The sequence below is a fragment of the Podarcis liolepis genome (assembly GCF_965112155.1).
Source record: "Podarcis liolepis genome assembly, contig: HAP1_SCAFFOLD_165, whole genome shotgun sequence".
Taxonomy (NCBI): Eukaryota; Metazoa; Chordata; class Lepidosauria; order Squamata; family Lacertidae; genus Podarcis; species Podarcis liolepis.
Window position 1 is genome coordinate 13,704 of NW_028148885.1, and position 27,839 is coordinate 41,542.

The 27,839-nt window shown below is 49.4% G+C and overlaps 1 protein-coding gene across 3 annotated transcripts; it reads left to right on the forward strand.

Annotated features, from left to right (window-relative positions):
• The first annotated feature begins 19 nt into the window (after window positions 1-19).
• LOC310698988 (maestro heat-like repeat-containing protein family member 7) lies at window positions 20-27,839 on the forward strand. Of its 3 annotated transcripts, none has more exons than XM_083520577.1 (8): window positions 20-1,154; window positions 15,423-15,682; window positions 15,895-16,042; window positions 16,340-16,521; window positions 17,337-17,474; window positions 17,778-17,892; window positions 26,803-26,873; window positions 27,821-27,839. In XM_083520577.1, the coding sequence occupies exons 2-7, from the start codon at window positions 15,534-15,536 to the stop codon at window positions 26,839-26,841; spliced, it is 771 nt and encodes a 256-aa protein (XP_083376703.1). In that variant the 5' UTR covers window positions 20-1,154; window positions 15,423-15,533; the 3' UTR covers window positions 26,842-26,873; window positions 27,821-27,839. The 3 variants fall into 3 exon arrangements, with proteins under 3 accessions (XP_083376703.1, XP_083376702.1, XP_083376701.1); XM_083520576.1 differs by lacking the exon at window positions 27,821-27,839 and adding an exon at window positions 27,152-27,651; XM_083520575.1 differs by lacking the exon at window positions 27,821-27,839 and having other exon boundaries at window positions 21-1,154; window positions 26,803-27,651.

Below are 27,839 nucleotides of genomic sequence, written 5' to 3' on the forward strand. Positions count from 1 at the left end.
GGGGCTGCCTCAGGACTCAGCTCACAAAAGACCAACGCCAAGATCTTCTTATATACAAGGATGTTTATTGCAGTTCATTATTGGTTCCACAACCGAGGCGTGCAGCCCCGCGTCTCTTAGCCTTAGACATTTGAAGTCCCCTCTGAATCGGTCCCGCCCCTACACCAGTTTAAGAGGCTTGTGCTGGTCCACCTCTTCCTGTCTTTCCTTTTCCGCAGGGTCTTTCTGCCCCCCTGGGTTCCTTCCCTCCTGCTTTCCCCTGAAGCGGATTCCTCAGATGCCTGCTCCCCCCTCCTTCGTGCTTTGGGGCCAGGCTCCTCCTCCGGGCTCTCTGCATTTCCGCGCGCCTCCACATTTGAACTTGGCGCGCGTTCGCTACCCCTGACCTTCCTCTTGACACTCACACTACTCCCTGTACTACTCTCCGCCCCTTCCGGCAGGACGTCCTGCCCCGATCTCCTTCCCCTGTCTCCTTCCTGCTCTGCTCCGTGTGTCACACTGGGAACTCCACCCTCTTCACTCCGTTCCTGCTGGGAAGCCGGCCCCGATCTCCCACTCCCACTCGGGGTTTCCCTGCTGCTTCCCTGCTCCTGGCAAGTCCCCCCTGTGACCCCCCTTGGCCTGACCAGGGGCGCCCCCTTCTGGGAATCCTCCGATTCATTTGAGAGACTCATGGAAGACCTCAAGTCATTGTCATCCTCTTCCTCACTGTCCTGGGATTCTTCCCCATCGCTCTCCGTCTCCCCCCTCACCTGTGCCTCTGTCCCTGAACCCCTGACACCCACCTACTTTCAGCAGCCAGAAACACCATAACCAGACACTGGAGAGACTTGTCAGGAGTAAGCATGGACCAATGGTACCAAATAGTATGGGAAACAGCCCTACTAGAAAAATTAACCAATAAACTGAAACTGACACAGGGACAAACAGAAGAAGACGCCTTCACCCCGGTATGGCTCCCCTTTATCACATACACAGCCCAACAAGACAATGACAATAATCCACCAACAGCATGCAAATCAATATGGCTAACCTGATCCAAAACACCCACCCACCCCACTCTCACACGAAAACAAAGATCACCACAGCCAATCACAAACAAACAACTACACCCTAGGCCAACCCCAACCTCTCTCACCACCAAAGGAACACAAGTGGAGAAACAATTTACATAGTTTTCTGAATCGAACCAGTCAATGTCAAGAATAGATCAAATATGGCTTTCGAATGAACTGACTCCAAGAATACTACAAGTTGAAATACAATCTAAAGTAATCTCAGATCATAATCCAATAAAATTGGAACTAAAAGGCTTTGAAGAAAGAACATTTAGATGGAAAATTAAGGGTTATCTTTTGGATGACCAGAAAATTGTAGGAAAAGCACAAAAGAAACTAACTGAATACTTTGTTGAGAATTGCAACAAGGGTACAAAGATGAGCGTAGTATGGGACGCAAGCAAGGCTGTGATGCGAGGTTTTTTTATCCAGCAGAATTCATTGAAGAATAAAAACAGAGAAAAGGGGGGAAAGGAAATTTTAAAGCAGATAATGGACAATGAACAAAAATTTATTAGAAAACCGAATAACTCCAAAATAAAACAAGAAATTAAGACCTTGCAATCACAATTTGCAATGATAATAAACAAAGAAGTGGAATGGAATATTAAAAAGTTAAGACAGAGAAACTTTGAATTCGCTAACAAATCAGGCAAATGGCTTGCGTGGCAAATAAAAAAAAGAAAGGAGCAGAACACAATTAACAGAATCATTGTGAATGGCGAAGAGATAGATAATCCGAAAGAAATTAGAAAAGGATTCTTGGACTTTTACAGACAACCATATAAAAATAAAGAAAGGAATAATATGAGGAAAATTGAGAGATTTTTAAAAGGGAAAAAGGTGCAAAGGATCCCGGCAGATAAAAAAGACCAACTGAATGCCCTAATAGAGGGGAAAGGCCCCAGGGCCAGATGGATTTACATCAGGTTATTATAAAGAGTTAAAAGATGTTCTGATGATACCTTTAAAAGAAGTTATGAATAATATTTTAAAGGAAAGAGACATCCCGGAAACGTGGAAAGAAGCATTCATTACACTTATCCCAAAACAGGACTCGGATTTAACCCAAGTTAAAAACTATAGGCCTATTTCATTGCTGAATACAGACTACAAAATTTTTGCAGGGATCTTAGCAAGAAGAATGAAAAAGATATTATTAGAAACTATTCATAAGGATCAAGCAGGTTTCATTCCAGGTAGACAGATGAAGGATAATGTAAGGAACATAATTAATATTTTGGAATATCTGACTGCCAGGAATGAGAAACAAGCTATACTTATGTTTGTGGATGCAGAAAAGGCCTTTGACAACATAGCATGGGACTTTATGTTGAAAAATCTGGAGTATGTGGAGGTGGGAAAAGAGTTTTTCAATGGGATAAAGGCAATATATACAGAACAGAGAGCTAAATTGATTGTAAATAATGTGACTACGGAAGATATTAAAATATCTAAAGGAACTAGGCAAGGATGTCTGCTTTCGCCATTGCTGTTTATAATGGTCCTGGAGGTCTTTCTTAATGCAGTTAGACAAAACAAATTAATAAAAGGGATAACAGTTGGCCAGAATGAATATAAAGTTAAAGCCTTTGCAGACGATCTGGTAATAACGATTGAAGAACCAATAGAAAGTGTAAAAGAACTATTAGAGGAGATTGAACAATTTGGGAAAGTGGCAGGGTTCAAATTAAATAAGAAAACTAAAATAATTGCAAAAAATATGGAGCAAAGTATGATAGAAATAATGCAACAACAATCGCGAAGTATTGGAAGACACAAGATTTACCCACCTGGGAAGAATGGCAGATGAAGTTGATGGATTATATGGAATTGGCGGAAATGACTGGCAGAATCCGAGACCAGGGAGAAGAGTTGGTGGAAGAAGATTGGAAAAAGTTTAAAGACTATTTACAGAAATACTGTAAAATTAATGAATGTTAGAAAAATGTTGGAATGAAGTTATATGGCTTTAGTAGAAATGATATAAGGAATTAAGTATAAATAGATTAATAGAGTATTAAAGGAAAAAATAAGGTTAGAATGTGTTAAGATAATTATAGGATAGAAAACCGAGGAAGATGGAAAGGAATTGCTGAAACAATTAACAGAAGTGGAATACAAAAAGGGAGGTGTGAGGACGTCGTGGAAAAAAGTGAATGAAAGATGGGATAATGAAATTGTTTGATTTATTTTACTGTTTTTGTTTTGTTTTGTTAGTTCAATGTGTTTAATGTGTCAATGTTAGGTAGTGTTTTTGTATTGTATTGTATTGTTTTTGTAGTGTTTAAATTGTTGGAAAAGTAATAAATATTTTTTTTAAAAAAAAGAAATAATGCAACAACAAACAGAGATAGAGGTGTGAAAAAGGTAAAATATTGGACTCGATGGGTTGGACTCGATGGCCCTTGTGGTCTCTTCCAACTCTATGATTCTATGATTCTATTTAGGAATTTGGTTAACTCCTAAAAACATTGATTTGTATCAGAACAATTACATACCGGTTTGGAACGGAATAAGGAAAGATCTGGAGGTGTGGGGTAGAATGAAACTATCTTTTTGGGGCAGAATTTCTGCGATAAAGATGAGCGTCCTTCCAAAGATGTTATTTTTGTTTCAGACTATCCCCATAATAAAGGGGGTAACGATTTTTAAAGAGTGGCAAAGAGTGATCTCAAGGTATATCTGGCAGGGCAAAAAGCCGAGAATTAAATTTAAGCTACTAACAGATGCGAAGGAAAGAGGAGGCTTTGCCCTGCCAGACCTGAAGTTATATTATGAAGCAGCATGTCTTTGCTGGTTGAAAGAATGGATAAAATTAGAAAATAAAGAGTTACTGGACTTAGAAGGCTTTGATAACAGATTTGGATGGCACGCGTACTTATGGTGTGGGAAGAAGAAAATTCACAAAGGCTTTGGGAACCACATCTTCCGGAGTGCGTTAATAGAAATATGAGATAGGTATAAAAACCTATTAGAACCAAGAGTTCCACACTGGTTATCTCCGTTAGAAGTTATGAGTGTAAAGAAAATTAATATGAGAGGTAAATGGATTACATATGGTGAACTGATAATTAAAGAAGGAGGAAAATGGAAATTAAAACCATATGAACAAGTTAAAGAATATGATTATGATTGGTTGCACTATTTTCAGGTTGAATGAAATGTTTAAAAAAGATTTTAAAGAAAGTGGTTATGCAGAAAAAGATTCTAAGTTTCAAATCGACATAATAAACAATGATTGTAAAATTCTGTCAAAAATGTATAAGATATTTTTGGAATGGCATACGAAAGATGAAAAAGTGAAATCGGTAATGATACAATGGGCCAGAGATTTCGGTTATAATATACAATTTGATGATTGGGAAAAACTATGGAAAGAAAACTTAAAATTTACTGCATGCACGGCTGTCAGAGCTGCTTGAAGATCCTAGCTCACAGAGGATCACGCTAGCCAGCGATCATTAAGTAAAAGTCTTTATTGAGTTACAGTTTCCATTCTCACGCTGCTGCGCGCAACTCTACGTCTAGTAGCTAGATCGGCGAGGCTCCGTCTGAGTCTCCGCCCCGTGTGCACCAACTTAATATCCTAGCCCGGCTCCACCTTTTCCGCCTGACTGTCCTCCTCTGGGTCCCTCTACCCCCCGGGGTCTCTTCCTTCCGGGATTCTTCTGACGCTGACCCCCCGGACCCTCCTGTCTCCTTGCGCCGGGCTTTAGGACCTGGCTCCCTTTCCGGGCTGCTTACTGCGCCACCTTCCTCTGCATTTGAACTTGGCGCGCGCGCCCAACCTTCCACTTTCCGCTTAACCGTTTCTTCGCTCCCCGATGGAGGTGTGGCCACTCCTGACTCGTGCCCTCCCTCCTGTGGTGAGCTGCCAGCGCTTGCCCCCTGGCTCCTTTCCTCTTCCCTGCTCTCTGGCGGTGACGCTGGTCCCGATTTCCAACTGCTCTCCTCTGAGTCCCCTCTGGCTCTATCTTCCTGGGGTGCCCCCCTAGACTCCCCCCTTGCCCTGGCCACTGGTGCTCCTTTCTGTGAATCCTCTGATTCACTGGAAAGACTCGGAGATCTCGGGTCGTCGTCATCACTCATCTTTTCTTCTGCCTCCTCCCCTTCGCTCTCTGTTTCCTCCATGCCCTTGCCTCTGCTCCTAAACCCCTGACATCCATCCCCCCCTCGAAGCCCCCCATTCCCCCCTCCCCTCCTTCCGGTGCTGGAGCTGGGTGCTGCTGTTGCAAAGGGACGAACGTCGGATATCGTTCGCTTCCCGTGGCGGGTCTCCATCTGAAGTCTCCCGGGTCTTCCCCCCTGCTCTCGTCGACGACGGTCACCTCCGCTTCCATCTCTGTGCCGCCGTGCTCGAAACCAGGGTCGTCCCCGAAAATGTCCATGTCCGTCCCTCACTTCCTCCTGGCGGCGTTGCTCGTCCTGAGCATTCCAGCCACTTTCTGCGGAACTGCTCCTCTGGCCTATCGTCCCACCAATACGAGGGTTCTGATGCAGATCCCGAGGGTGACCCCTCCGGGGAACGGACGTCTCGTGTCGGGTCCTCGTCCGAGTCGAACCCCCGGAACGTGCTGGCCGAAAGCGTGGGCGTGAAAAGCCAGTCGTCGAAAAAGTCTGCTGGCATAGGCCTATGTGGGAAGAGGGCATGAAACTCGTCTTTGAGCAGAGGTTCGTCCAAGGCGTAGCCCGGCACCCAGCTGTTCGCACTGGCCGGGGTGCCCTCCTTGGCGAGAAAGTATTCTACCCCCTCTTCCCCCCATCTGGAGTCCAAAATCTCCGTGACTTCGTTGATGCGCTCCTTCTGTGCCACTCCCGCGTGCCCTGTTCTGTCTCTGACCGGACTCGGCGCCGTTCCGGGTTCCTGGAACCTGTGCGGTGCCTTGTAGGGAGTGAGCACCGATCTGTGGAATACCGGATGCATTCTGGAACCCTCCGGAAGTGCCAGTCTGAAAGCTACCGGGTTGACCTGCTCTTCGACTTGGTAGGGCCCCAGTTGTTTATGCCCTAGTTTCTTCTTGGCCAACGACCTGGCCGGCACTGCGTGGGCTGCTAACCAGACCCAGTCTCCCACGTGGAGCTCTTCGCCAACCCTTCTGTGTTTGTCCGCTTGTACCTTGTATGCGTGCTTGGTCAGCTCCAGGTGGCGCCTCAGCTGATCGTGGACTTCCTGCAGCTCCGACGCGAACGCATCTGCTGTCTGCGGCTCCCCCTCCCCCATCCTTTCCAGTCCCGGGAAGGTTCTGGGGTGCCTCCCGTTGTTGGCGAAGAACGGCGTGACCCCCGTGGACACGTGCTTCGTGTTGTTGTAGGCGAACTCGGCAAGCTGCAGGTAATCCACCCACGTCGCAGGCTGTTGATTTGCATAACATCTCAGGTACTGCTGCATGATGGCATTGACCCGCTCCGCTTGCCCGTTGGTCTGCGGGTGTCTCGCCGACGCCAGGTTGATCTTGACGTTCAGGAAGCCCATCAGCTTCTGCCAGAAATTCGAGATGAACTGCCGCCCCCGGTCGGACAGAATAGACCGTGGCAGACCGTGAACCTTGAACACGTGGTCTATGAACAGTTTGGCGGTTTGCTCCGCCGTGGCCACCTTAGCACACGGAATGAAATGTGCCATCTTGGAAAACAGGTCCACCACCACCAGCACTGCCGTCTTGCCTCTCAAGCTGGGCAGATCCGTGACAAAGTCCAGGGCCACACTTTCCCAAGGTTCGACCGGAGTTTGCAGCGGTTCCAACAGTCCGGCCGGTGGTCTGTGCACTGGCTTGGCCCTCTGGCAGGTGTCACACCTCGCCACGTAGTCTGCGACCTCCCCTCTCATTCCAGGCCACCAGAAATCCCTGGCTACTAATTCCACCGTCTTCTCCTTGCCGAAGTGCCCGGCAGTGGGCGCGTCGTGCAGCTGCTGCAGCACCTTGGCGCGAAGGTCGTCTCCCGGCACGTAGATGGCCCCTTTACGGATGAGCAAACCATCTCGTAGCTGGAAACCGTCGGCCGCTGCCTTGCCCCTTTGCACCTCTGCCATCTTCGCTTGCGCGAAGGAGTCATCCTGCAACGCTCGTCGCACCGCCTCCAGGTCCACGGTTGCCGCGGCGCACGCCCACACTGTTGGTGCGAAGATGTGCATGGTGGCTGCTGGCGTTGCGTCCTCCAGATACTGCGGCTTACGGGAGAGAGCGTCCGCCATGATGTTGGTGTCCCCCGGGACATACTCTATGTGGAAGTCGAAGTTCGCAAAGAACTCAGCCCAACGTATCTGCCTCTGGTTTAGGAACTGTGCCGTGCGCCAGTGCTCCAGATTCTTGTGGTCCATGCAAACCTGCACCGTGTGCTTGGCGCCGATCAGGAAGTGCCTCCACGCTTTGAACGCTGCATGAATGGCCAGCAACTCCCTGTCCCAGATGGTGTAATTCTGCTCGGACTTGCTGAGCTTCCTGGAGTAAAACGCTCCCGGTCGCCACACCCCCTGCGGGTCCTTTTGCAGCAGGACCGCCCCCACGGCTCTGTCCGAGGCGTCTGTCTCCACCCTCATCGGCCTGCTGGGGTTGACGTGAAGCAGCTGCTCTTCCGACGCGAAGAGACGCTTGAGTGCCTGAAAGGACTGCTCCGCCTGCTCTGTCCAAACGAACTTCTTTTTCTTGGAGCTAAGCGTGTCTGTGATGGCCGCCGTCTGCATAGCGAAGCCCTTGATAAACTTGCGATAGAAGTTCGCAAAGCCGACAAACCGTTGGACCTCTTTCCGGTTGCGTGGACTCTTCCAATCCAATACCGCTCGAACCTTGGCGCTGTCCATGGCGAGCCCCTTGTCAGACAACTTGTAGCCCAGAAAATCCACCTCCGTCACGTCAAATTGGCACTTCTCCAGCTTGGCGTAGAGCCTATGTTGCTTTAGCCTGCTCAGCACTTCCTTGACGTGTCCGTCATGCTCCTGCTGCGATTCCGAAAAGATCAGGATGTCATCTAAGAAACAGACGCACGTCTTGTAGAGAAGTCCCGCCAACACGTGATGCATGAAAGCTTGAAAAACGTGGGAGCCATTTTGCAATCCAAAAGGCATAACTCTATATTCGTAGGTACCCAGTGGCGTGAACATGGCTGTCTTCCACTCATCTCCCTCCCGCATGCGAATGAGGTTGTACGCCCCTCGCAGGTCTAACTTGGTGAACACTTTTCCCTTGCGTACCTTTGCGAGGAGGTCGTCGATTCGGGGCATGGGGAAGTCCGATGGCTTGGTCCCATTGTTTAAAATGCGATAGTCCACTACCAGTCTTTTTTGGGGGATGTCTCGCTTTTTAACAAAGAATACAGGACTGCCCCCCGCTGCCTTGGACTCTCGGATGAAACCGCGCTCCAAATTATGATCTATGAACTCTTTGAGTTCCTGCAGTTCGTCCTCTGACATGGAATACAGTTTCCCTTTAGGCAGCGCTGCCCCCGGCAGCAGGTCAATTTTGCAGTCATATGGTCTGTGAGGGGGTAGCCTGTCTGCCTCCTTCTCGCAGAAAACTTCCAAAAATTCTGCGTACTTGTGGGGAATCGCTTGCAGCGTGCCTAGCAGCAGCTGTGACTCCTCTTCCTCTCCTTCCTGCCGGGGCACGATGCAGTGTTCAGCACAAAAGGAAGAGCCGAAGATCAGCTGCCTCTGGTACCAAGCCAGCGTCGGGCTGTGCTTGTCCAGCCAACTCATTCCCAATACAATGGGCGTATCCGATAGTTGAGTGACATTGAAGCTGATGATTTCTTTGTGATTCCCAAGTCGCATCGCCATCGGTGGCGTCTGCTTCACCACTTGCCCCCCTAGCAACTCCCTGCCATCCACCGTGACAACCTGCAGGGGCAGTGTGGCCGGCAGCAACTGTATAGCGTGTTTGTCGACAAAGTCCTGCCCTATAAAGTCCGCATTGCTGCCCGAGTCAACTGTGATTGGCACGTCCATGGTGCTTCCATTGGGCAGCTGGAGAGATGCGGTGAGCCTCACTACTGGTTTGGGCGGGAGGGGGTTCACGGGCTGTAAAATCTCTGGGGACTGCGTCACTAACACGTCTGGCTGGGCCCCAGGGCCTCTTCCTCCAGCCAGACTGCGTCGTTTCCCTGCTGTGGTCCTCCTTGCTGCGTTGCTGCAGTCACCATTGCTGAGGCTGCAGTGAGCTTGTGGAGCCTCTGGGGACACTCTTTCGCCATATGCCCTGGCTCCTCACAGACGTAACACTTCCTGTTCCCTCTAGGAGGCTTCGCTTTCACTGCTGCCAGTGCTAGGGCTCTGGTTGCTGACTGAGCCCTAGCACCTCCAACCTCCATAGGTTCCACTCCTCCTCCTGGCGGAGGCGTGGATTGCGCACGCGCTGCTTCTCTGGGAAGGAAGGAGGAGCCCCTGGCTGGTTCGCGCCCTCCACGCCCTTCGTCCCTGCTCCACGGACGTTCTTCCAGCCGCACCCCCACTGCCAGTGCCCTCTGAACGACCTCCTGGGTGGTCCGGGGTCTCTCCCCCCTCGCGATCTCATCTTTAATCGAGCTGTGCAGCCCCTCCCAAAAGAGGTCTCTTACAGGGGCCGAATCTCTGTCCCATTCCAGGGCACTGACCAAAGCGAAAAAGCGGGCATGGTACTGCCTCACGCTGGCCCTCCCTTGCCTTAGTCCATGCACCTCCTTCCGGGCAAGATCCACGTCAATGCTTGATAAAAAACACCCATCCATCGCTTTAATAAAGGCATCCGCATTTTGGAGCGCCGGATCCTTATCTCTCCATAAATTGCGCAGCCATGCTTTAGCATCCCCATGCAAATGGGACATGATGAATCCCACTTTCTCTTGCTCATCTCTAAAGTCTTTATTCAGCAGTTGCAGTGTGCACAGTACGTCTGCTCTAAAGTTGGGATACTGTTGCAGGTTCCCATCGAAGTGAGAGACCAGACCGCCTGTTCGTCTCGCCAACCCAATTCCCTCCTGCCTGGGTGTCTGCTTTGTCAGCACGTCTAACCTGACCTGGAGATCCCTGCAGGCGGCAGCTGCCTCCTCCTCTCTCTTCCTGGATGCGAGAGCCTCGGCATTCAGTTGCGACGCTGCTTTTCTGAGTTCCTCTATCTGCTGCTCAGCCGTCATGTCGTCTGCCGTTCGTGAGCTCGCTAGTAGGCACCTGCTTCTCTCCCCTCCTCGAGGCTGTAGATGCCCACAATTGTGAGACGGAGCCTACTGTCAGAGCTGCTTGAAGATCCTAGCTCACAGAGGATCACGCTAGCCAGCGATCATTAAGTAAAAGTCTTTATTGAGTTACAGTTTCCATTCTCACGCTGCTGCGCGCAACTCTACGTCTAGTAGCTAGATCGGCGAGGCTCCGTCTGAGTCTCCGCCCCGTGTGCACCAACTTAATATCCTAGCCCGGCTCCACCTTTTCCGCCTGACTGTCCTCCTCTGGGTCCCTCTACCCCCCGGGGTCTCTTCCTTCCGGGATTCTTCTGACGCTGACCCCCCGGACCCTCCTGTCTCCTTGCGCCGGGCTTTAGGACCTGGCTCCCTTTCCGGGCTGCTTACTGCGCCACCTTCCTCTGCATTTGAACTTGGCGCGCGCGCCCAACCTTCCACTTTCCGCTTAACCGTTTCTTCGCTCCCCGATGGAGGTGTGGCCACTCCTGACTCGTGCCCTCCCTCCTGTGGTGAGCTGCCAGCGCTTGCCCCCTGGCTCCTTTCCTCTTCCCTGCTCTCTGGCGGTGACGCTGGTCCCGATTTCCAACTGCTCTCCTCTGAGTCCCCTCTGGCTCTATCTTCCTGGGGTGCCCCCCTAGACTCCCCCCTTGCCCTGGCCACTGGTGCTCCTTTCTGTGAATCCTCTGATTCACTGGAAAGACTCGGAGATCTCGGGTCGTCGTCATCACTCATCTTTTCTTCTGCCTCCTCCCCTTCGCTCTCTGTTTCCTCCCTTGCCCTTGCCTCTGCTCCTAAACCCCTGACAACGGCGTTAAAGGAAAATGTGATGAAAATGTTTTATAGATGGTATATAACACCAGTAAAATTGGCAAAAATGTTTAAGACGTGTAATAAGTGTTGGAAATGTAAAGAAAAAGAAGGAACGTTTTATCATATGTGGTGGGATTGTAAGAAAGTGAAAAGTTTCTGGGAGAGTATATATAATGAATTGAAAAAGATGTTAAAATATACGTTTTGTAAAGAAACCAGAGGCTTTTCTTTTAGGGATTACAGGAAACGAGATAAGAAGAAAAGACTGACAAATACCCCTTCCTCTTGGTTCATGTGGGAACCAATGACACTGCAAGCAATAGCCTCCAGAAGATCAAAAGAGGCTACGAGGCTCTCGGCAGGAAATTGAAGCAACTAAATGCACAAATTGTCATCTCATCTGTCCTCCCAGTTGAACGACGTGGCCCAGGGAGAGAGGGAAAAATAGTGGAAGTGAACAGCTGGCTTCGCAAATGGTGTAAACAGGAACGGTTTGGATTCTTAGATCACGGACTGCAGTTTCTTGAAGATGGACTTCTGGCAAGCGATGGGCTGCACCTCACAACGGTTGGGAGAAATGTTTTTGCCAAAAATCTCAGAAACCTCATCAGGAGGGCTTTAAACTGACTAATGGGGGGGGGGAGGGAGACAGTGCTCCTGAAGGTAGGAGTCTATCAATTGATGAAGATGATCATCCAAATGTCATAGACCAAATGGAGCAAACAGCACGCAGACCTAGTGGTGGGAGGAAAAAGTCCTTAAATAAGAGACACGGGGGAATGATTAATGGACTTCAATGTCTCTACACTAATGCGCAAAGCATGGGAAATAAACAAGATGAGCTTGAGCTCTTGGTACAGCAAACTAAATATGACATAATAGGCATCACTGAAACCTGGTGGGATAAGTCCCACAATTGGAATGTAATAATGGGGGGATACAATCTATTTCAGAGAAACAGACCAGACAAGAAAGGAGGAAGAGTGGCGTTATATGTCAGGGATGTGTATACCTGTGAAGAGATCCAAGATTTAGAACCTCAAAGCCAAAGTGAGAGCATTTGGGTCAAAATTAAGGGAGAGAAGAATAACAGTGACCTCATTGTGGGAGTTTACTATAGATCCCCAAGCCAAACGGAGGACATAGATGATGCCTTCCTGGAACAGATGGCCAAGCATGCAAAAGGAAGGGAGATAGTAGTAATGGGGGACTTCAATTACCCGGATATTTGTTGGATGTCAAACTCAGCCAAGAGCATAAGGTCAAACAGATTCCTCACTGGCCTTGCAGACAACTTCATTGTCCAGAAAGTGGGAGAAGCAACAAGAGGAACAGCCATTTTAGATCTGGTCCTAACCAATGTTGATGACCTGGTTAGTGGGGTAGAAGTGGAAGGATCATTAGGCGCGAGTGATCATGCTCTTCTGAAGTTTACTATACAGAGGAAAGGAGCAGCCAAGCATACTAGGACTCACTTTCTTGACTTTAAGAAAGCCGACTTCATAAAACTTAGGGAAGTGCTGGGTGAGATCCCATGGACAGTAATACTAAAAGGAAAGGGAGTTCATGATGGCTGGGAGTTTGTTAAGAGGGAGATAGTAAAAGCACAACGTCAGGCAATACCAGTGAGACGGAAACATGGAAGGTGCTTAAAGAAGCCAGGGTGGCTATCTAAAGAACTTTTAACAGAGTTAAGATTAAAAAAGGATGTGTACAAAAAATGGAAAAGGGGGGAAACCACCAAAGAGGAATTCATACAAATAGCCAGCACATGTAGACACAAAGTCAGAAAAGCTAAAGCACAGAATGAACTCAGGCTTGCTAGAGAGGTTAAAAGCAACAAAAAAGGCTTTTATGGATATGTTCGTAGCAAAAGGAAGAACAAAGAAACAGTGGGGTCACTCAGAGGAGAAGATGGTGAAATGCAAACAGGGGACACAGAAAGGGCTGAACTCCTCAATGCCTTCTTTGCCTCAGTCTTCTCCGATAAAGAAAACAATGCCCGACCTGAAGAATTTGGAGCAAATGATTCAGCAGAGGAAACACAGCCCAGAATAACTAAGGAGATAGTACAAGAATACTTGGCTAGTTTAGATGTATTCAAGTCTCCAGGGCCAGATGAACTGCATCCAAGAGTATTAAAAGAACTGGCAGATGTGATCTCAGAACCACTGGCAGTCATCTTTGAGAATTCCTGGAGAACAGGTGAAGTCCCGGCAGACTGGAGGAGGGCAAATGTTGTCCCTATTTTCAAAAAGGGGAAAAGAGAGGACCCAAATAATTACCGCCCAGTCAGTCTGACATCAATACCAGGGAAGATTCTGGAGCAGATCATTAAGCAAACAGTCTGTGAGCACCTAGAAAGGAATGCTGTGATCACCAATAGTCAGCATGGATTTCTGAAAAATAAGTCATGTCAGACTAACCTGATCTCGTTTTTTGACAGAATTACAAGCCTGGTAGATGAAGGGAACGCAGTGGATGTAGCCTACCTTGATTTCAGCAAGGCATTTGACAAGGTGCCCCATGATATTCTTGTAAAGAAGCTGGTAAAATGCAGTCTTGACTATGCTACCACTCAGTGGATTTGTAACTGGCTGACTGACCGAACCCAAAGGGTGCTCATCAATGGTTCCTCTTCATCCTGGAGAAGAGTGACTAGTGGGGTGCCACAGGGTTCTGTCTTGGGCCCGGTCTTATTCAACATCTTTATCAACGACTTGGATGATGGACTCAAGGGCATCCTGATCAAATTTGCAGATGACACCAAACTGGGAGGGGGGTGGCTAACACCCCAGAGGACAGGATCACACTTCAAAACGACCGTGACAGATTAGAGAACTGGGCCAAAACAAACAAGATGAATTTTAACAGGGAGAAATGTAAAGTATTGCACTTGGGCAAAAAAAATGAGAGGCACAAATACAAGATGGGTGACACCTGGCTTGAGAGCAGTACATGTGAAAAGGATCTAGGAGTCTTGGTTGACCACAAACTTGACATGAGCCAACAGTGTGACGCGGCAGCTAAAACAGCCAATGCAATTCTGGGCTGCATCAATAGGAGTATAGCATCTAGATCAAGGGAAGTAATAGTGCCACTGTATTCTGCTCTGGTCAGACCTCACCTGGAGTACTGTGTCCAGTTCTGGGCACCACAGTTCAAGAAGGACACTGACAAACTGGAACGTGTCCAGAGGAGGGCAACCAAAATGGTCAAAGGCCTGGAAACGATGCCTTATGAGGAACGGCTAAGGGAGCTGGGCATGTTTAGCCTGGAGAAGAGGAGGTTAAGGGGTGATATGATAGCCATGTTCAAATATATAAAAGGATGTCACATAGAGGAGGGAGAAAGGTTGTTTTCTGCTGCTCCAGACAAGCATACACAGAGCAATGGATCCAAACTACAAGAAAGAAGATTCCACCTAAACATTAGGAAGAACTTCCTGACAGTAAGAGCTGTTCGACAGTGGAATTTGCTGCCCAGGAGTGTGGTGGAGTCTCCTACTTTGGAGGTCTTTAAGCAGAGGCTTGACAACCATATGTCAGGAGTGCTCTGATGGTGTTTCCTGCTTGGCAGGGGGTTGGACTCGATGGCCCTTGGGGTCTCTTCCAACTCTATGATTCTATGATTCTATGATTCTCTGACTGTAAACTCTTCCAATATGCAGTTACAGCTGCAAGGATTTTACTGGCCCAGAAATGGAAACAAGAGGAAATGCTGACGATTGAAGATTGGAGACTGAAACTGACAGACCATGCAGAATTGGACAAGCTAACTGGGGAAATTAGATATCTTAAGGACCAAAAGTTCATCGAAGACTGGGGAAAATTTGTAGAATATCTGAAAAATACATGTGATGTGCAAACAACGTTAGTGATACAGTGGTGCCCCGCAAGACGAATGCCTCGCAAGACGAAAAACTCGCTAGATGAAAGAGTTTTCCGTTTTTTGAGTCGTTCCGCAAGACGAATTTCCCTATGGGCTTGCTTTGCAAGACGAAACGTCTTGCGAGTTCTTGCGAGTTTGTTTCCTTTTTCTTAAAGCCGCTAAGCCGCTAATAGCCGCTAAGCCGCTAATAGCCGTGCTTCGCAAGACAAAAAAACCGCAAGACGAAGAGACTCGCGGAACGGATTAATTTCGTCTTGCGAGGCACCACTGTATTTCAAGAAGCACTGTGAAATTTGAGATGTATTGTTATAAAAAATAATAGAAGTGGGAGGGAAGACTAAAGACAATACTAAGGAGAAGGAATGCGTAATTAAGAGGTAATGATGGATGATTGTCAGAGAAGCTGAAGGAAGTCCAAAAAGAGAGAATTTATTTGTTAAAAATTGGATAAAATTGTATATCTGTGTTGTAAATCAATAAAAATTATTATAAAAAAACACAAGTGAACAGCAGAGAACCGGCACGAGTAACGCTGACACCAAACCCTACATACATTAAGCAAAATAGAAACAGGTTCACCACACTTTCTCATCCTGGTCTTCTTTTATCTTCTTCCAGCTGCCTATGGTTGTGAAGGAGATTTACTACCATCTCCCCCAGGTCCTCGACACCCACACTAAGGAACAGACGCTTTCGGCTATTGTCAGCCTAGCCACCAAGCGCCTGCAGCCGGTCGTAGACAGCCTGTTGGACTGCTCGATGGAGTGTGATGAGTAAGTTTTTGTGATGTGAAAATGGGGAGGGCTAGATTTAAGGGGTTTCTTAATTTATATTTATTTATATTGAATTTCGTACTTGCAAAAAATTGTGCTCCAAGTTGTGGTTTCTTTCTTTGCTAATGTATGTGCAATATAAATAAAATATCAAAGGCCTGACTTTTTTTAAGAAAAGGAAAAATGAAAAATTCTGTTTTGAAAAATTGCAGAAGTGCCGCACAAATATGGAAGGCGTTGGTTGCCAATCTGTATACAAGCGGCAAGCTGCTGAGACCCCTACTGAAAAGGCTGCAGGATGAAGACCCCAAAGCGGAAGTCACTTCCAGGCGACGCAGCACTTCTCAAATGCCAATGGCGGTCAGTTTCTCTCTCCTGGATTGTTTTGAATGGGAGCTGGATGGGGCTGGGGGCTTCTTGCTGGGAGGAGGTGCATCTTAATAAGTGGTCCATCCTGTGAGCACCTGCTTTGTATGCAGAAGGGCCCCAGCATCTCATGTCGGGGAGTCCCTCGCCTGAAACCCTGGACAGCCACTGCTAGTCAGTGTAGACAACACTGAGTGAGATGGACCGAGGCTCTGAGTCGCGTCTGAGTCTGAGATCTTGATCTGACGATGACCTCTGCTGAATGCCGTTCTCCTCTCCTTGTCCCTCCAGGCTACCAACGCTCTGTGTCATATCCTGTCGTTCCCTGAGGCTGCAGGTATCCTGAAGAGCAAGTTCCACCACCTGCTGTTTGCACTTAGCACTCACATCTGTTTTGTCCATGAGGCGAGAAGAAGAGGTTCGAGGGCGACAAGTCTAATCCCGGAGCCCTCTTCGCATCTCGATCCGCTGACGTGAGGGACCTGCTAATGTATTTGGGGGGGCCCTCCCTTCTCTCTCTGACCCATAGGCTCAGCCCTCCCCCAAGAGATAGGCTTCATTTGGACATGGAGGTTCTGCTTAGGTTAGACAGCTAGGAGACCCAGGCTTCCCCAACCCCTGTGCTCTTCAGTCGCTTTGGACCACAACTGCCACCAGCCCCAGCCAGCATAACTGGGCTGAAGATGGGAGTTGTAGCCCAAAACATCTGAAGGACACTAGGATGGGAGAGGATGCTGGAGGCTCTCCCGCACGATGGGCTGATTTGGGTGTGGTGGGACTCACGTGTCATGAAACCTTAAGTCTCCATCACAGCCAAAAGGTTGCCGCTTGTGCTGGAAACATGGGGGAGGCTGCAGGGGGTGATGGTTGGGGTTGGACTGCAAGATGTCAAGGACCTAAAACTCCCCAGATGAACATACCCAGACCTTGTGCTCATCATCGGAAGCCCCTCTTCACGTGTGCCTCCTCCACACAAGAAGGGGCCTTTTCTGTGGTGGCTCCCCATTAGTGGGTTGCTCTCCCCAGAGGGGCTTGCCTGGTGCCTTTAGATGCCAGGCAAAAATGGTCCTCTTCAATCAGGCCATTGGCTGATTAACCTCCTATGCCCTTTCAACTGTGTTTGTTGGAGGGAGAGGAGTTATTGGTTTGCTTTGGTTCTTGTTTTTATTCTGTATTTTGTGCTTTTTAACTTTCATTTTTATGTTGTGAACTGCTCGGAGATCTACAGGTGAAGGGCAGTATACAAATTTTAAAAATATAATCTTCTTAATTCCTTCACTTGACTCAGGATCGCTGTGCAGGCCCTGAAACAACTGATTGGGCGTCTTGAATACCTAGATGATTCTGAGGCTTTGGGGTTGCAAAGCTGCTGGGATATGCTGTCAAGTCCAGAAAGCTTTTTCAAAGGCATTCGTCTTCTGGCAAGGTAAGAAGGTGAAAAGGACTGGCAGGTGAGGCATGAAGAGCAAGGCCTGCTTTCTGGGGAAATGGGGATAAACTTCTTATTTATTTCAGAAAATGTACCATATTGTTCACTCTATAAGACGCAATTTTCCCCTCCTAAAAAGTAAGGGGAAATGTGTGTGCGTCTTATGGAGCGAATGCAGGTGGGAGGCTCTGCTCAGCGTTCAAGTAACCTGGTGGTGGTGGTGGTTGTGCAGGAACACTGAGCGGTTCTTCCTGCCAGCTTCAGGCTTGTGAATCCTTTGCTCTTACTCTTCTGTTTCAGGACCTTATTCACCTCCTCGCCCGAAGAATACAAGAGGATTTCCCGTTTGGCACGGGAATATATGTGCTGTCCAAACGATAAAAAGAGGGCCATCGGCATGGCCTTTTACTTTGAGGTAAGAACTGGAAACAGGGAATGCCTGTTCTAATGTCTCTTTTATATATATATATAAATATCTATTAAGATTTTACAAATTATATCAAACAAAACAATACACACAAACACAAAAAAAGAACAAGTATAATTTCAAAACCTTATTTTCTTAAAACTTACTTCACCGACCTCCTCATACCTCCCCTTTCTGCATTCCTATTTCAAATATTTAGTTCAGCAAATCCTCACCCTTAATTTTATCTAATTGTCGACCTTTCTTTTCTTTTAACTTAATCTTTACAGCTGTACTCCATTTAATTTCTAAAACCACATCATTCTAGCACTCATTAATTTTACAATGTTTCTTAAGATAGTTCTTAAATTTCTTCCAATCTTCTTCCGCCGTCTCTTTCCCCTGGTCCCGGATTCTGCCAGTCATTTCTGCTAGTCCCATATAGTCAATCACCTTCATCTGCCATTCTTCCAAGGTGGGTAGATCTTGTGTCTTCCAATACTTTGCGATGAGTATTCTTGCTGCTGTTGTAGCATACATAAAGAATGTTCTATCTTTCTTTGGCACCAATTGGCCAACAATGCCCAGGAGAAAGGCCTCTGGTTTCTTAAGGAAGGTATATTTAAATACCTTTTTCATTTCATTATATATCATTTCCCAGAAAGCCTTAATCCTTGGGCACGTCCACCAAAGGTGAAAAAAGTACCTTTAGTTTCTTTACATTTCCAACATTTATTATCAGGCAAGTGGTAATTTTTTGCAAGCTTGACTGGGGTCATGTACCACCTATAAATCATTTTCATAATATTTTCCTTTAAGGCATTACATGCCATAAATTTCATACCGCTGTTCCACAACTATTCCCAGTCAGCAAACATAATTGTCAGGGGTTTAGGAGCAGAAGCACGGGCAAGGGAGGAAACAGAGAGTGAAGGGGAGGAGGCAGAAGAAAAGATGAGTGATGACGACGACCCGAGATCTCCTAGCCTTTCCAGTGAATCAGAGGATTCACAGAAAGGAGCACCAGTGGCGAGGGCAAGGGGGGAGTCTAGGGGGGCACCCCAGGAAGACAGAGCCAGAGAGGACTCAGGGGGGAGCAGCTGGAAATCGGGACCAGCGTCACCGCCAGGAAGCAGCGAAGAGGAAGGGAGCCAGGGGGGAAGCGCTGGCAGCTCACCACAGGAGGGAGGACATGAGTCAGGAGTGGCCACACCTCCACAGGAGGGAGGACATGAGTCGGGAGTGGCCACACCTCCATCGGGGAGCGAAGAAACGGTTGAGAGGAAAGTGGAAGGTTGGGCGCGCGCGCCAAGTTCAAATGCAGAGGAAGGCGGCGCAGTAAGCAGCCCCGAAAGGGAGCCCGGTCCTAAAGCCCGGCGCAAGGAGGCAGGAGGGTCTGGGTCAGCGTCAGAAGAATCCCGGAAGGAAGAAGCCCCGGGGGGTAGAGGGACCCAGAGGAGGACAGTCAGGAGGAAAAGGTGGAGCAAGGCTAGGATATTAAGTTGGTGCACACAGGGCGGAGACTCAGACGGAGCTTCGCCGACCTAGCCACTAGGCGTAGAGTTGCGCGCAGCAGCGTGAGAATGGAAACTGTAATTCAATAAAGACTTTTACTTAATGACCGCTGGCTAGCGTGATCCTCTGTGAGCTAGGATCTTCAAGCAGCTCTGACAGTAAGCTCCGTCTCCACTTGTGGGGCATCTACAGCCTCGAGGAGGGGAGAGACACAGGTGCCTACTAGCGAGCTCACGAACGGCAGACGACATGACGGCTGAGCAGCAGATAGAGGAACTCAGAAACGCGGTGGCACAACTGAACGCCGAGGCTCTCGCATCCAGGAAGAGAGAGGAGGAGGCAGCCGCAGCCTGCAGGGATCTCCAGGTCAGGTTAGACGTGCTGACAAAGCAGACACCCCGGCAGGAGGGAATTGGGTTGGCGAGACGGACAGGCGGGCTGGTCTCTCACTTCGATGGGAACCTGCAACAGTATCCCAACTTTAGAGCCGACGTACTGTGCGCACTGCAACTGCTGCATAAAGACTTTAGAGATGAACAAGAGAGAGTGGGGTTCATCATGTCCCATCTGCATGGGGATGCGAGAGCATGGCTACGCAATTTATGGAGAGATAAGGATCCGGCGCTACAGAATGCAGATGCCTTTATTAAAGCAATGGATGGGTGTTTTTTATCAAGTATTGACGTGGATCTTGCACGGAAGGAGGTGCATGGGCTGAGACAAGGGAGGGCCAGCGTCAGGCAGTATCATGCCCGCTTTTTCGCCTTGGTCAGTGCCCTGGAATGGGACAGAGATTCGGCTCCTGTAAGAGACCTCTTTTGGGAGGGGCTGCACAACTCGATTAAAGATGAGATAGCGAGGGGGGAGAGACCCCGAACCACCCAGGAGGTCGTGCAGAGGGCACTGGCAGTGGGGGTGAGGCTGGAAGGACGTCCGTGGAACAGGGACGAAGGGCGTGGAGGGCGCGAACCAGCCGGGGGCCCCTCCTTCTTTCCCAGGGAAGCAGCGCGGGCGCAATCCACGCCTCCGCCAGGAGGAGGAGCCGAACCTATGGAGGTGGGAGGTGCAAGGGCTCAGTCAGCAGCCAGAGCCCTAGCACCGGCAGCAGTGAAAGCGAAGCCTCCTAGAGGGAACAGGAAGTGTTACGTCTGTGAGGAGCCAGGGCATATGGCGAAAGAGTGTCCCCAGAGGCCCCACAAGTTCACTGCAGCCTCAGCAATGGTGACTGCAGCAACACAGCAAGGAGGACCACAGCAGGGAAACGAGGCTGTCTGGCTGGAGGAAGAGGCACTGGGGCCCAGCCAGACGTGTTAGTGACGCAGTCCCCAGAGATTTTACAGCCCGTGAACCCCCTCCCGCCCAAACCAGTAGTGAGGCTCACAGCGTCTCTCCAGCTGCCCAATGGAATCACCATGGACGTACCAATCACCATTGACTCAGGCAGCAATGCGGACTTTATAGGGCAGGACTTTGTCGACAGGCACGCTGTGCAGTTGCTGCCGGCCACACTGCCCCTGCAGGTTGTCACGGTGGATGGCAGGGAGCTGCTCGGGGGGCAAGTGGTGAAGCAGACGCCACCAATGGTGATGCGACTTGGGAATCACAGAGAAATCATCAGCTTCAACGTCACTCAACTATCTGACACGCCCATTGTATTGGGCATGAGTTGGCTGGACAAGCACAGCCCAGCGATGGCTTGGTACCAGAGGCAGCTGACCTTCAGCTCTTCTTTTTGTGCTGAACACTGCATCGTGCCCAGGCAGGAAGGAGAGGAAGAGGAGTCACAGCTGCTGCTAGGCACGCTGCAAGCGATTCCCCACAAGTACGCTGAATTTTTGGAAGTTTTCTGCGAGAAGGAGGCAGACAGGCTACCCCCTCACAGACCATATGACTGCAAAATTGACCTGCTGCCGGGGGCGGCGCTGCCTAAAGGGAAACTGTATTCCATGTCAGAGGACGAACTGCAAGAACTCAAGGCGTTCATTGATCATAATTTGCAACGCGGCTTCATCCGGGAGTCCAGGGCAGTGGGGGGCAGTCCCGTATTCTTTGTTAAGAAGCGGGACACGCCCCAAAAAAGACTGGTAGTGGATTACAGGATTTTGAACAGTCTGACTAGGCCATCGGACTTCCCCATGCCCCGTATTGACGACCTCCTCGCAAAGGTACGGAAGGGCAGAGTGTTCACCAAGCTGGACCTGCGGGGGGCGTACAACCTCATTCGCATGCGGGAAGGAGATGAGTGGAAGACAGCCATGTTCACGCCACTGGGGACCTACGAATATAGAGTTATGCCTTTTGGCTTGCAAAATGGCTCCCACGTTTTTCAAGCGTTTATGCATCACGTGTTGGCAGGACTTCTCTACAAGACGTGCGTCTGTTTCTTAGATGACATCCTGATCTTTTCGGAGTCACGGCAGGAGCATGACGGACACGTCAAGGAAGTGCTGAGCAGGCTAAAGCAACATAGGCTCTACGCCAAGCTGGAGAAGTGCCAATTTGACGTGCCGGAGGTGGATTTTCTGGGCTACAAGCTGTCTGACAAGGGGCTCGCCATGGACAGCGCCAAGGTTCGAGCGGTGTTGGATTGGAAGAGTCCGCGCAACCGGAAGGAGGTCCAACGGTTTGTCGGCTTTGCGAACTTCTATCGCAAGTTTATCAAGGGCTTCGCTATGCAGACAGCGGCCATCACTGACACGCTTAGCTCCAAGAAAAAGAAGTTCGTTTGGACAGAGCAGGCGGAGCAGTCCTTTCAGGCACTCAAGCGTCTCTTCGCGTCGGAAGAGCAGCTGCTTCATGTCAACCCCAGCAAGCCGATGAGGGTGGAGACAGACGCCTCGGACAGAGCCGTGGGGGCGGTCCTGCTGCAGAAAGACCCGCAGGGGGTGTGGCGACCGGGAGCGTTTTACTCCAGGAAGCTCAGCAAGTCCGAACAGAACTACACCATCTGGGACAGGGAGTTGCTGGCCATTCACGCAGCGTTCAAGGCGTGGAGGCACTTTCTGATCGGCGCCAAGCACACGGTGCAGGTTTGCACGGACCACAAGAATCTAGAGCACTGGCGCACGGCACAGTTCCTGAACCAGAGGCAGATACGTTGGGCTGAGTTCTTTGCAAACTTCGACTTCCGAATAGAGTATGTCCCGGGGGACACCAACATCATGGCAGACGCTCTCTCCCGTAAGCCACAGTATCTGGAGGACGCAACACCAGCGGCCGCCATGCACATCTTCGCACCAACAGTGTGGGCGTGCGCCGCGGCGACCGTGGACCTAGAGGCGGTGCGACGAGCGTTGCAGGGGGACTCCTTCGCACAAGCAAAGATGGCAGAGGTGCAAAGGGGCAAGGCAGCGGCCGACGGTTTCCAGCTAAGAGATGGATTGCTCATCCGTAAAGGGGCCATCTACGTGCCGGGAGACGAACTTCGAGCCAAGGTGCTGCAGCAGCTGCACGACGCGCCCACGGCCGGGCACTTTGGCAAGGAGAAGACGGTGGAATTAGTAGCCAGGGATTTCTGGTGGCCTGGAATGAGAGGGGAGGTCGCAGACTACGTGGCGAGGTGTGACACCTGCCAGAGGGCCAAACCAGTGCACAAACCGCCGGCCGGACTGTTGGAACCGCTGCAAACTCCGGTCGAACCTTGGGAAAGGGTGGCCCTGGACTTTGTCACGGATCTGCCCAGCTCAAGGGGCAAGACGGCAGTGCTGGTGGTGGTGGACCTGTTTTCCAAGATGGCGCATTTCATTCCGTGTGCTAAGGTGGCCACGGCGGAGCAAACCGCCAAACTGTTCATAGACCACGTGTTCAAGGTTCACGGTCTGCCACGGTCTATTCTGTCCGACCGGGGGCGGCAGTTCATCTCGAATTTCTGGCAGAAGCTGATGGGCTTCCTGAACGTCAAGATCAACCTGGCGTCGGCGAGACACCCGCAGACCAACGGGCAAGCAGAGCGGGTCAATGCCATCATGCAGCAGTACCTGAGATGTTATGCAAATCAACAGCCTGCGACGTGGGTGGATTACCTGCCGCTGGCCGAGTTCGCCTACAACAACACGAAGCACGTGTCCACGGGGGTCACGCCGTTCTTCGCCAACAACGGGAGGCACCCCAGAACCTTCCCGGGACTGGAAAGAATGGGGGAGGGGGAGCCGCAGACAGCAGATGCGTTCGCGTCGGAGCTGCAGGAAGTCCACGATCAGCTGAGGCGCCACCTGGAGCTGGCCAAGCACGCATACAAGGTACAAGCAGACAAGCACAGGAGGGTTGGAGAAGAGCTCCACGTGGGAGACTGGGTTTGGTTAGCAGCCCACGCAGTGCCGGCCAGGTCGTTGGCCAAGAAGAAACTAGGGCATAAACAACTGGGGCCCTACCAAGTCGAAGAGCAGGTCAACCCGGTAGCTTTCAGACTGGCACTTCCGGAGGGTTCCAGAATGCATCCGGTATTCCACAGATCGGTGCTCACTCCCTACAAGGCACCGCACAGGTTCCAGGAACCCGGAACGGCGCCGAGTCCGGCCAGAGACAGAACAGGGCACGCGGGAGTGGCACAGAAGGAGCGCATCAACGAAGTCACGGAGATTTTGGACTCCAGATGGGGGGAAGAGGGGGTAGAATACTTTCTCGCCAAGGAGGGCACCCCGGCCAGTGCGAACAGCTGGGTGCCGGGCTACGCCTTAGACGAACCTCTGCTCAAAGACGAGTTTCATGCCCTCTTCCCACATAGACCTATGCCAGCAGACTTTTTCGACGACTGGCTTTTCACGCCCACGCTTTCGGCCAGCACGTTCCGGGGGTTCGACTCGGACGAGGAACCGACACGAGACGTCCGTTCCCCGGAGGGGTCACCCTCGGGATCTGCATCAGAACCCTCGTATTGGTGGGACGATAGACCAGAGGAGCAGTGGCGCAGACGATGGCTGGAAGGCCCGGGACGAGCAACACCGACAGGAGGAAGTGAGGGAGAGACGGACATGGACGTTTTCGGGGACGACCCTGGTTTCGAGCACGGCGGCACAGAGATGGAAGCGGAGGTGACTGTCGTCGACGAGAGCAGGGAGGAAGACCCGGGAGACTTCAGATGGAGGCCTGACACGGGAAGCGACCGATATCCGACGTTCGTCCCTTTGCAACAGCAGCCCCCAGCTCCAGCACCGGAAGGAGGGGAGGGGGGAATGGGGGGCTTCGAGGGGGGGATGGATGTCAGGGGTTTAGGAGCAGAAGCACGGGCAAGGGAGGAAACAGAGAGTGAAGGGGAGGAGGCAGAAGAAAAGATGAGTGATGACGACGACCCGAGATCTCCTAGCCTTTCCAGTGAATCAGAGGATTCACAGAAAGGAGCACCAGTGGCGAGGGCAAGGGGGGAGTCTAGGGGGGCACCCCAGGAAGACAGAGCCAGAGAGGACTCAGGGGGGAGCAGCTGGAAATCGGGACCAGCGTCACCGCCAGGAAGCAGGGAAGAGGAAGGGAGCCAGGGGGGAAGCGCTGGCAGCTCACCACAGGAGGGAGGACATGAGTCAGGAGTGGCCACACCTCCACAGGAGGGAGGACATGAGTCGGGAGTGGCCACACCTCCATCGGGGAGCGAAGAAACGGTTGAGAGGAAAGTGGAAGGTTGGGCGCGCGCGCCAAGTTCAAATGCAGAGGAAGGCGGCGCAGTAAGCAGCCCCGAAAGGGAGCCCGGTCCTAAAGCCCGGCGCAAGGAGGCAGGAGGGTCTGGGTCAGCGTCAGAAGAATCCCGGAAGGAAGAAGCCCCGGGGGGTAGAGGGACCCAGAGGAGGACAGTCAGGAGGAAAAGGTGGAGCAAGGCTAGGATATTAAGTTGGTGCACACAGGGCGGAGACTCAGACGGAGCTTCGCCGACCTAGCCACTAGGCGTAGAGTTGCGCGCAGCAGCGTGAGAATGGAAACTGTAATTCAATAAAGACTTTTACTTAATGACCGCTGGCTAGCGTGATCCTCTGTGAGCTAGGATCTTCAAGCAGCTCTGACAATAATGTTATGACCAATATCCTGTGCCCACTTTATCATAGCTGATTTCACTGTTTCATCTTGTGTATTCCATTTCAACAGCAAGTTATACATTCCTGACAAGTTCTTAGTATTGGGTTCTATCAGTTCTGTTTCTAATCTTGATTTTTCCACCTGGAAGCCAATTTTCCTGTCCAACTTAAAAACCTCCATTATTTGGTAATAATGGAGCCAGTCTCTCACTTTGTCTTTTAATTTCTCAAAACTCTGCAATTTAAATTTATCCCCCTCTTGTTCCAAAATTTCCCAATATTTCGGGCCTTTTGGCATCCATATTGAGTTTTTTCACAGCCTTAGCTTCCATTGGCGACAACCACCTTGGGGTTTTATTTTCCAACAGGTCTTTATATCTAATCCAGACATTATATAATGCTTTCCTGACAATATGATTTTTAAAAGCTTTGTGAGCTTTAACCTTGTCATACCATAAATATGCATGCCACCCAAAAATATTGTTAAAACCTTCTAAATCCAAAATGTCTGTGTTCTCAAGAAGCAGCCAGTCTTTCAACCAGCAGAAAGCTGCTGATTCATAGTAAAGTTTAAAGTCCGGCAGGGCAAATCCCCCTCTTTCTTTTGCATCAGTTAAAATCTTAAGTTTTATTCTGGGTTTCTTTCCCTGCCAGACAAATTTCGAGATATCTTTCTGCCACTTCTTGAAACAATCCATCTTGTCCACGATTTGCAATGTTTGAAACAAAAACAACATTCTAGGCAATACATTCATTTTGATCACAGCAATATGGCCCAACAGTGAAAGCTTCAAATTTGACCATATTTCTAGATCCTTTTTTACTTCCGTCCAGCATTTCTCATAATTGTCTTTAAATAAATTCACATTTTTAGCTGTCATGTTAATCCCCAAGTATTTCACTTTCTTAACCACAGTTAAACCCGTTTCATTCTGGAACCTCTCCCTTTCAGTAACTGTTAAATTTTTCTCTAATACCTTAGTCTTTAATTTATTCAGTTTAAATCCTGCGACTTGACCAAACTCTTGAATTAATTCTAAGACTCTTTTAGTACTAGTGTCTGGCTCTTGTAATGTAAGTACCAAGTCATCTGCGAATGCTCTCAGTTTGTAATGTTTAACTCCGACCTGTACCCCTTTAACCAGCTGGTCCCTTCTAATCATGTTCAGCAAAACCTCGAGGACCGATATAAAAAGCAATTATTTCTAATGTTTCTTATGGTTTCTTTATTCCTCGCAATTTAACTGTCAAATGTTCTTTAGCATTTACACATTTTTTATTTAATTGTACAACTTCAGCTGCATTCACTGCTATCATGTCTAATATATATGGACAATGTTTTTTGATAGAAGATGAATGCATACATAATAAAAGATGCACTTACAGTGGCTTTGCTCCAACTTAGGGGATGTCTGACTCCGATACGGACACTTCCATGACCTAGTGCGCAAGTTACTGCAGGCAGCAATCATACAGGTATTCCGTTAATGGATGGACAAGTCTTCACCTTTGGAAGGCTAAGATTTTTCTTAAAATTACATTTTTATATGTACTATTGGAAACACCTTAAAGCTGGTATAAGTTCATATGTATTTATTTTTGCCCGCTTTAAAGATTGATTTTTGTGTGTCTGCTGGTTTATTATATATCTTCTTTTCTCTTTGTTCCGCTATGTATCGGGGTGGGGAGACTAATAATAATAATAATAATAATAATAATAATAATAATAATAATCCTTTGCTCATCCAAATAAGCTGTTTTCATTTATTTATTGAGGCCACTAAGTCTTTGAACGGAAGAGATTTCTCCAGTTTCAAGCCTCATCTCATGCTCTTCATGAGCCAAGTCCAAACCCTCCTGCAGTTCAGACCCAGCTTAGGATGTGTTTGGTTCAGCATGATTCCAACCAGCTCATTCTCCTTCCTTCCCTTTCCCACCAAAATGTACTTGACTGTGAGAGCAGAGGCGAATTAGATTGGGAGGGCCATGCCCAGCCCTAGAGGTTGGAATGCGGAGTCCAGGCCCACCAGAAACCAGCGGAGAACTCCATAGTTCCAAATGGAAGCACCAGCCTAGCTTCTGCTGTGGCCAGATTGGGATGAGAAGGGGCAGGAGGGGTCATGCGTGGCTGGGTGCTTCTTGATGGAGATCATTGAATTGAAGTGAGCTGCTTTGGGGGCCAACCTGAATCAATCCCAAAATAACCCGTTCAAGAGGTGCTTTTTAGAAACTGAGCTCACAGCCTAACTGTAAAACCATGCTTATGAAATACATGATATTTGTTGTCTGATAAGGGAAGGGGGCAGCTCTATAACTTCCATGGGCCACAAAAAGCCTGGGGTTCAAAACAAGGCACCACCTTCTCAGGTAAATATCAGGCTTGAGTCCATAAATGTTGCTCGACTTTATCTGGTGTCACTTAGGCTCTGCCTGTTAGACCGC

Coding starts and splice junctions, on each gene's coding strand:
- LOC310698988 (XM_083520577.1), top strand. CDS start 15,534: ATGGTTGTGAAGGAGATTTACTACCATCTCCCCCAGGTCCTCGACACC. Junction 15,683..15,894: donor TGCTCGATGGAGTGTGATGA/GTAAGTTTTTGT, acceptor GAAAAATTGCAG/AAGTGCCGCACAAATATGGA. Junction 17,475..17,777: donor GGCATTCGTCTTCTGGCAAG/GTAAGAAGGTGA, acceptor CTTCTGTTTCAG/GACCTTATTCACCTCCTCGC.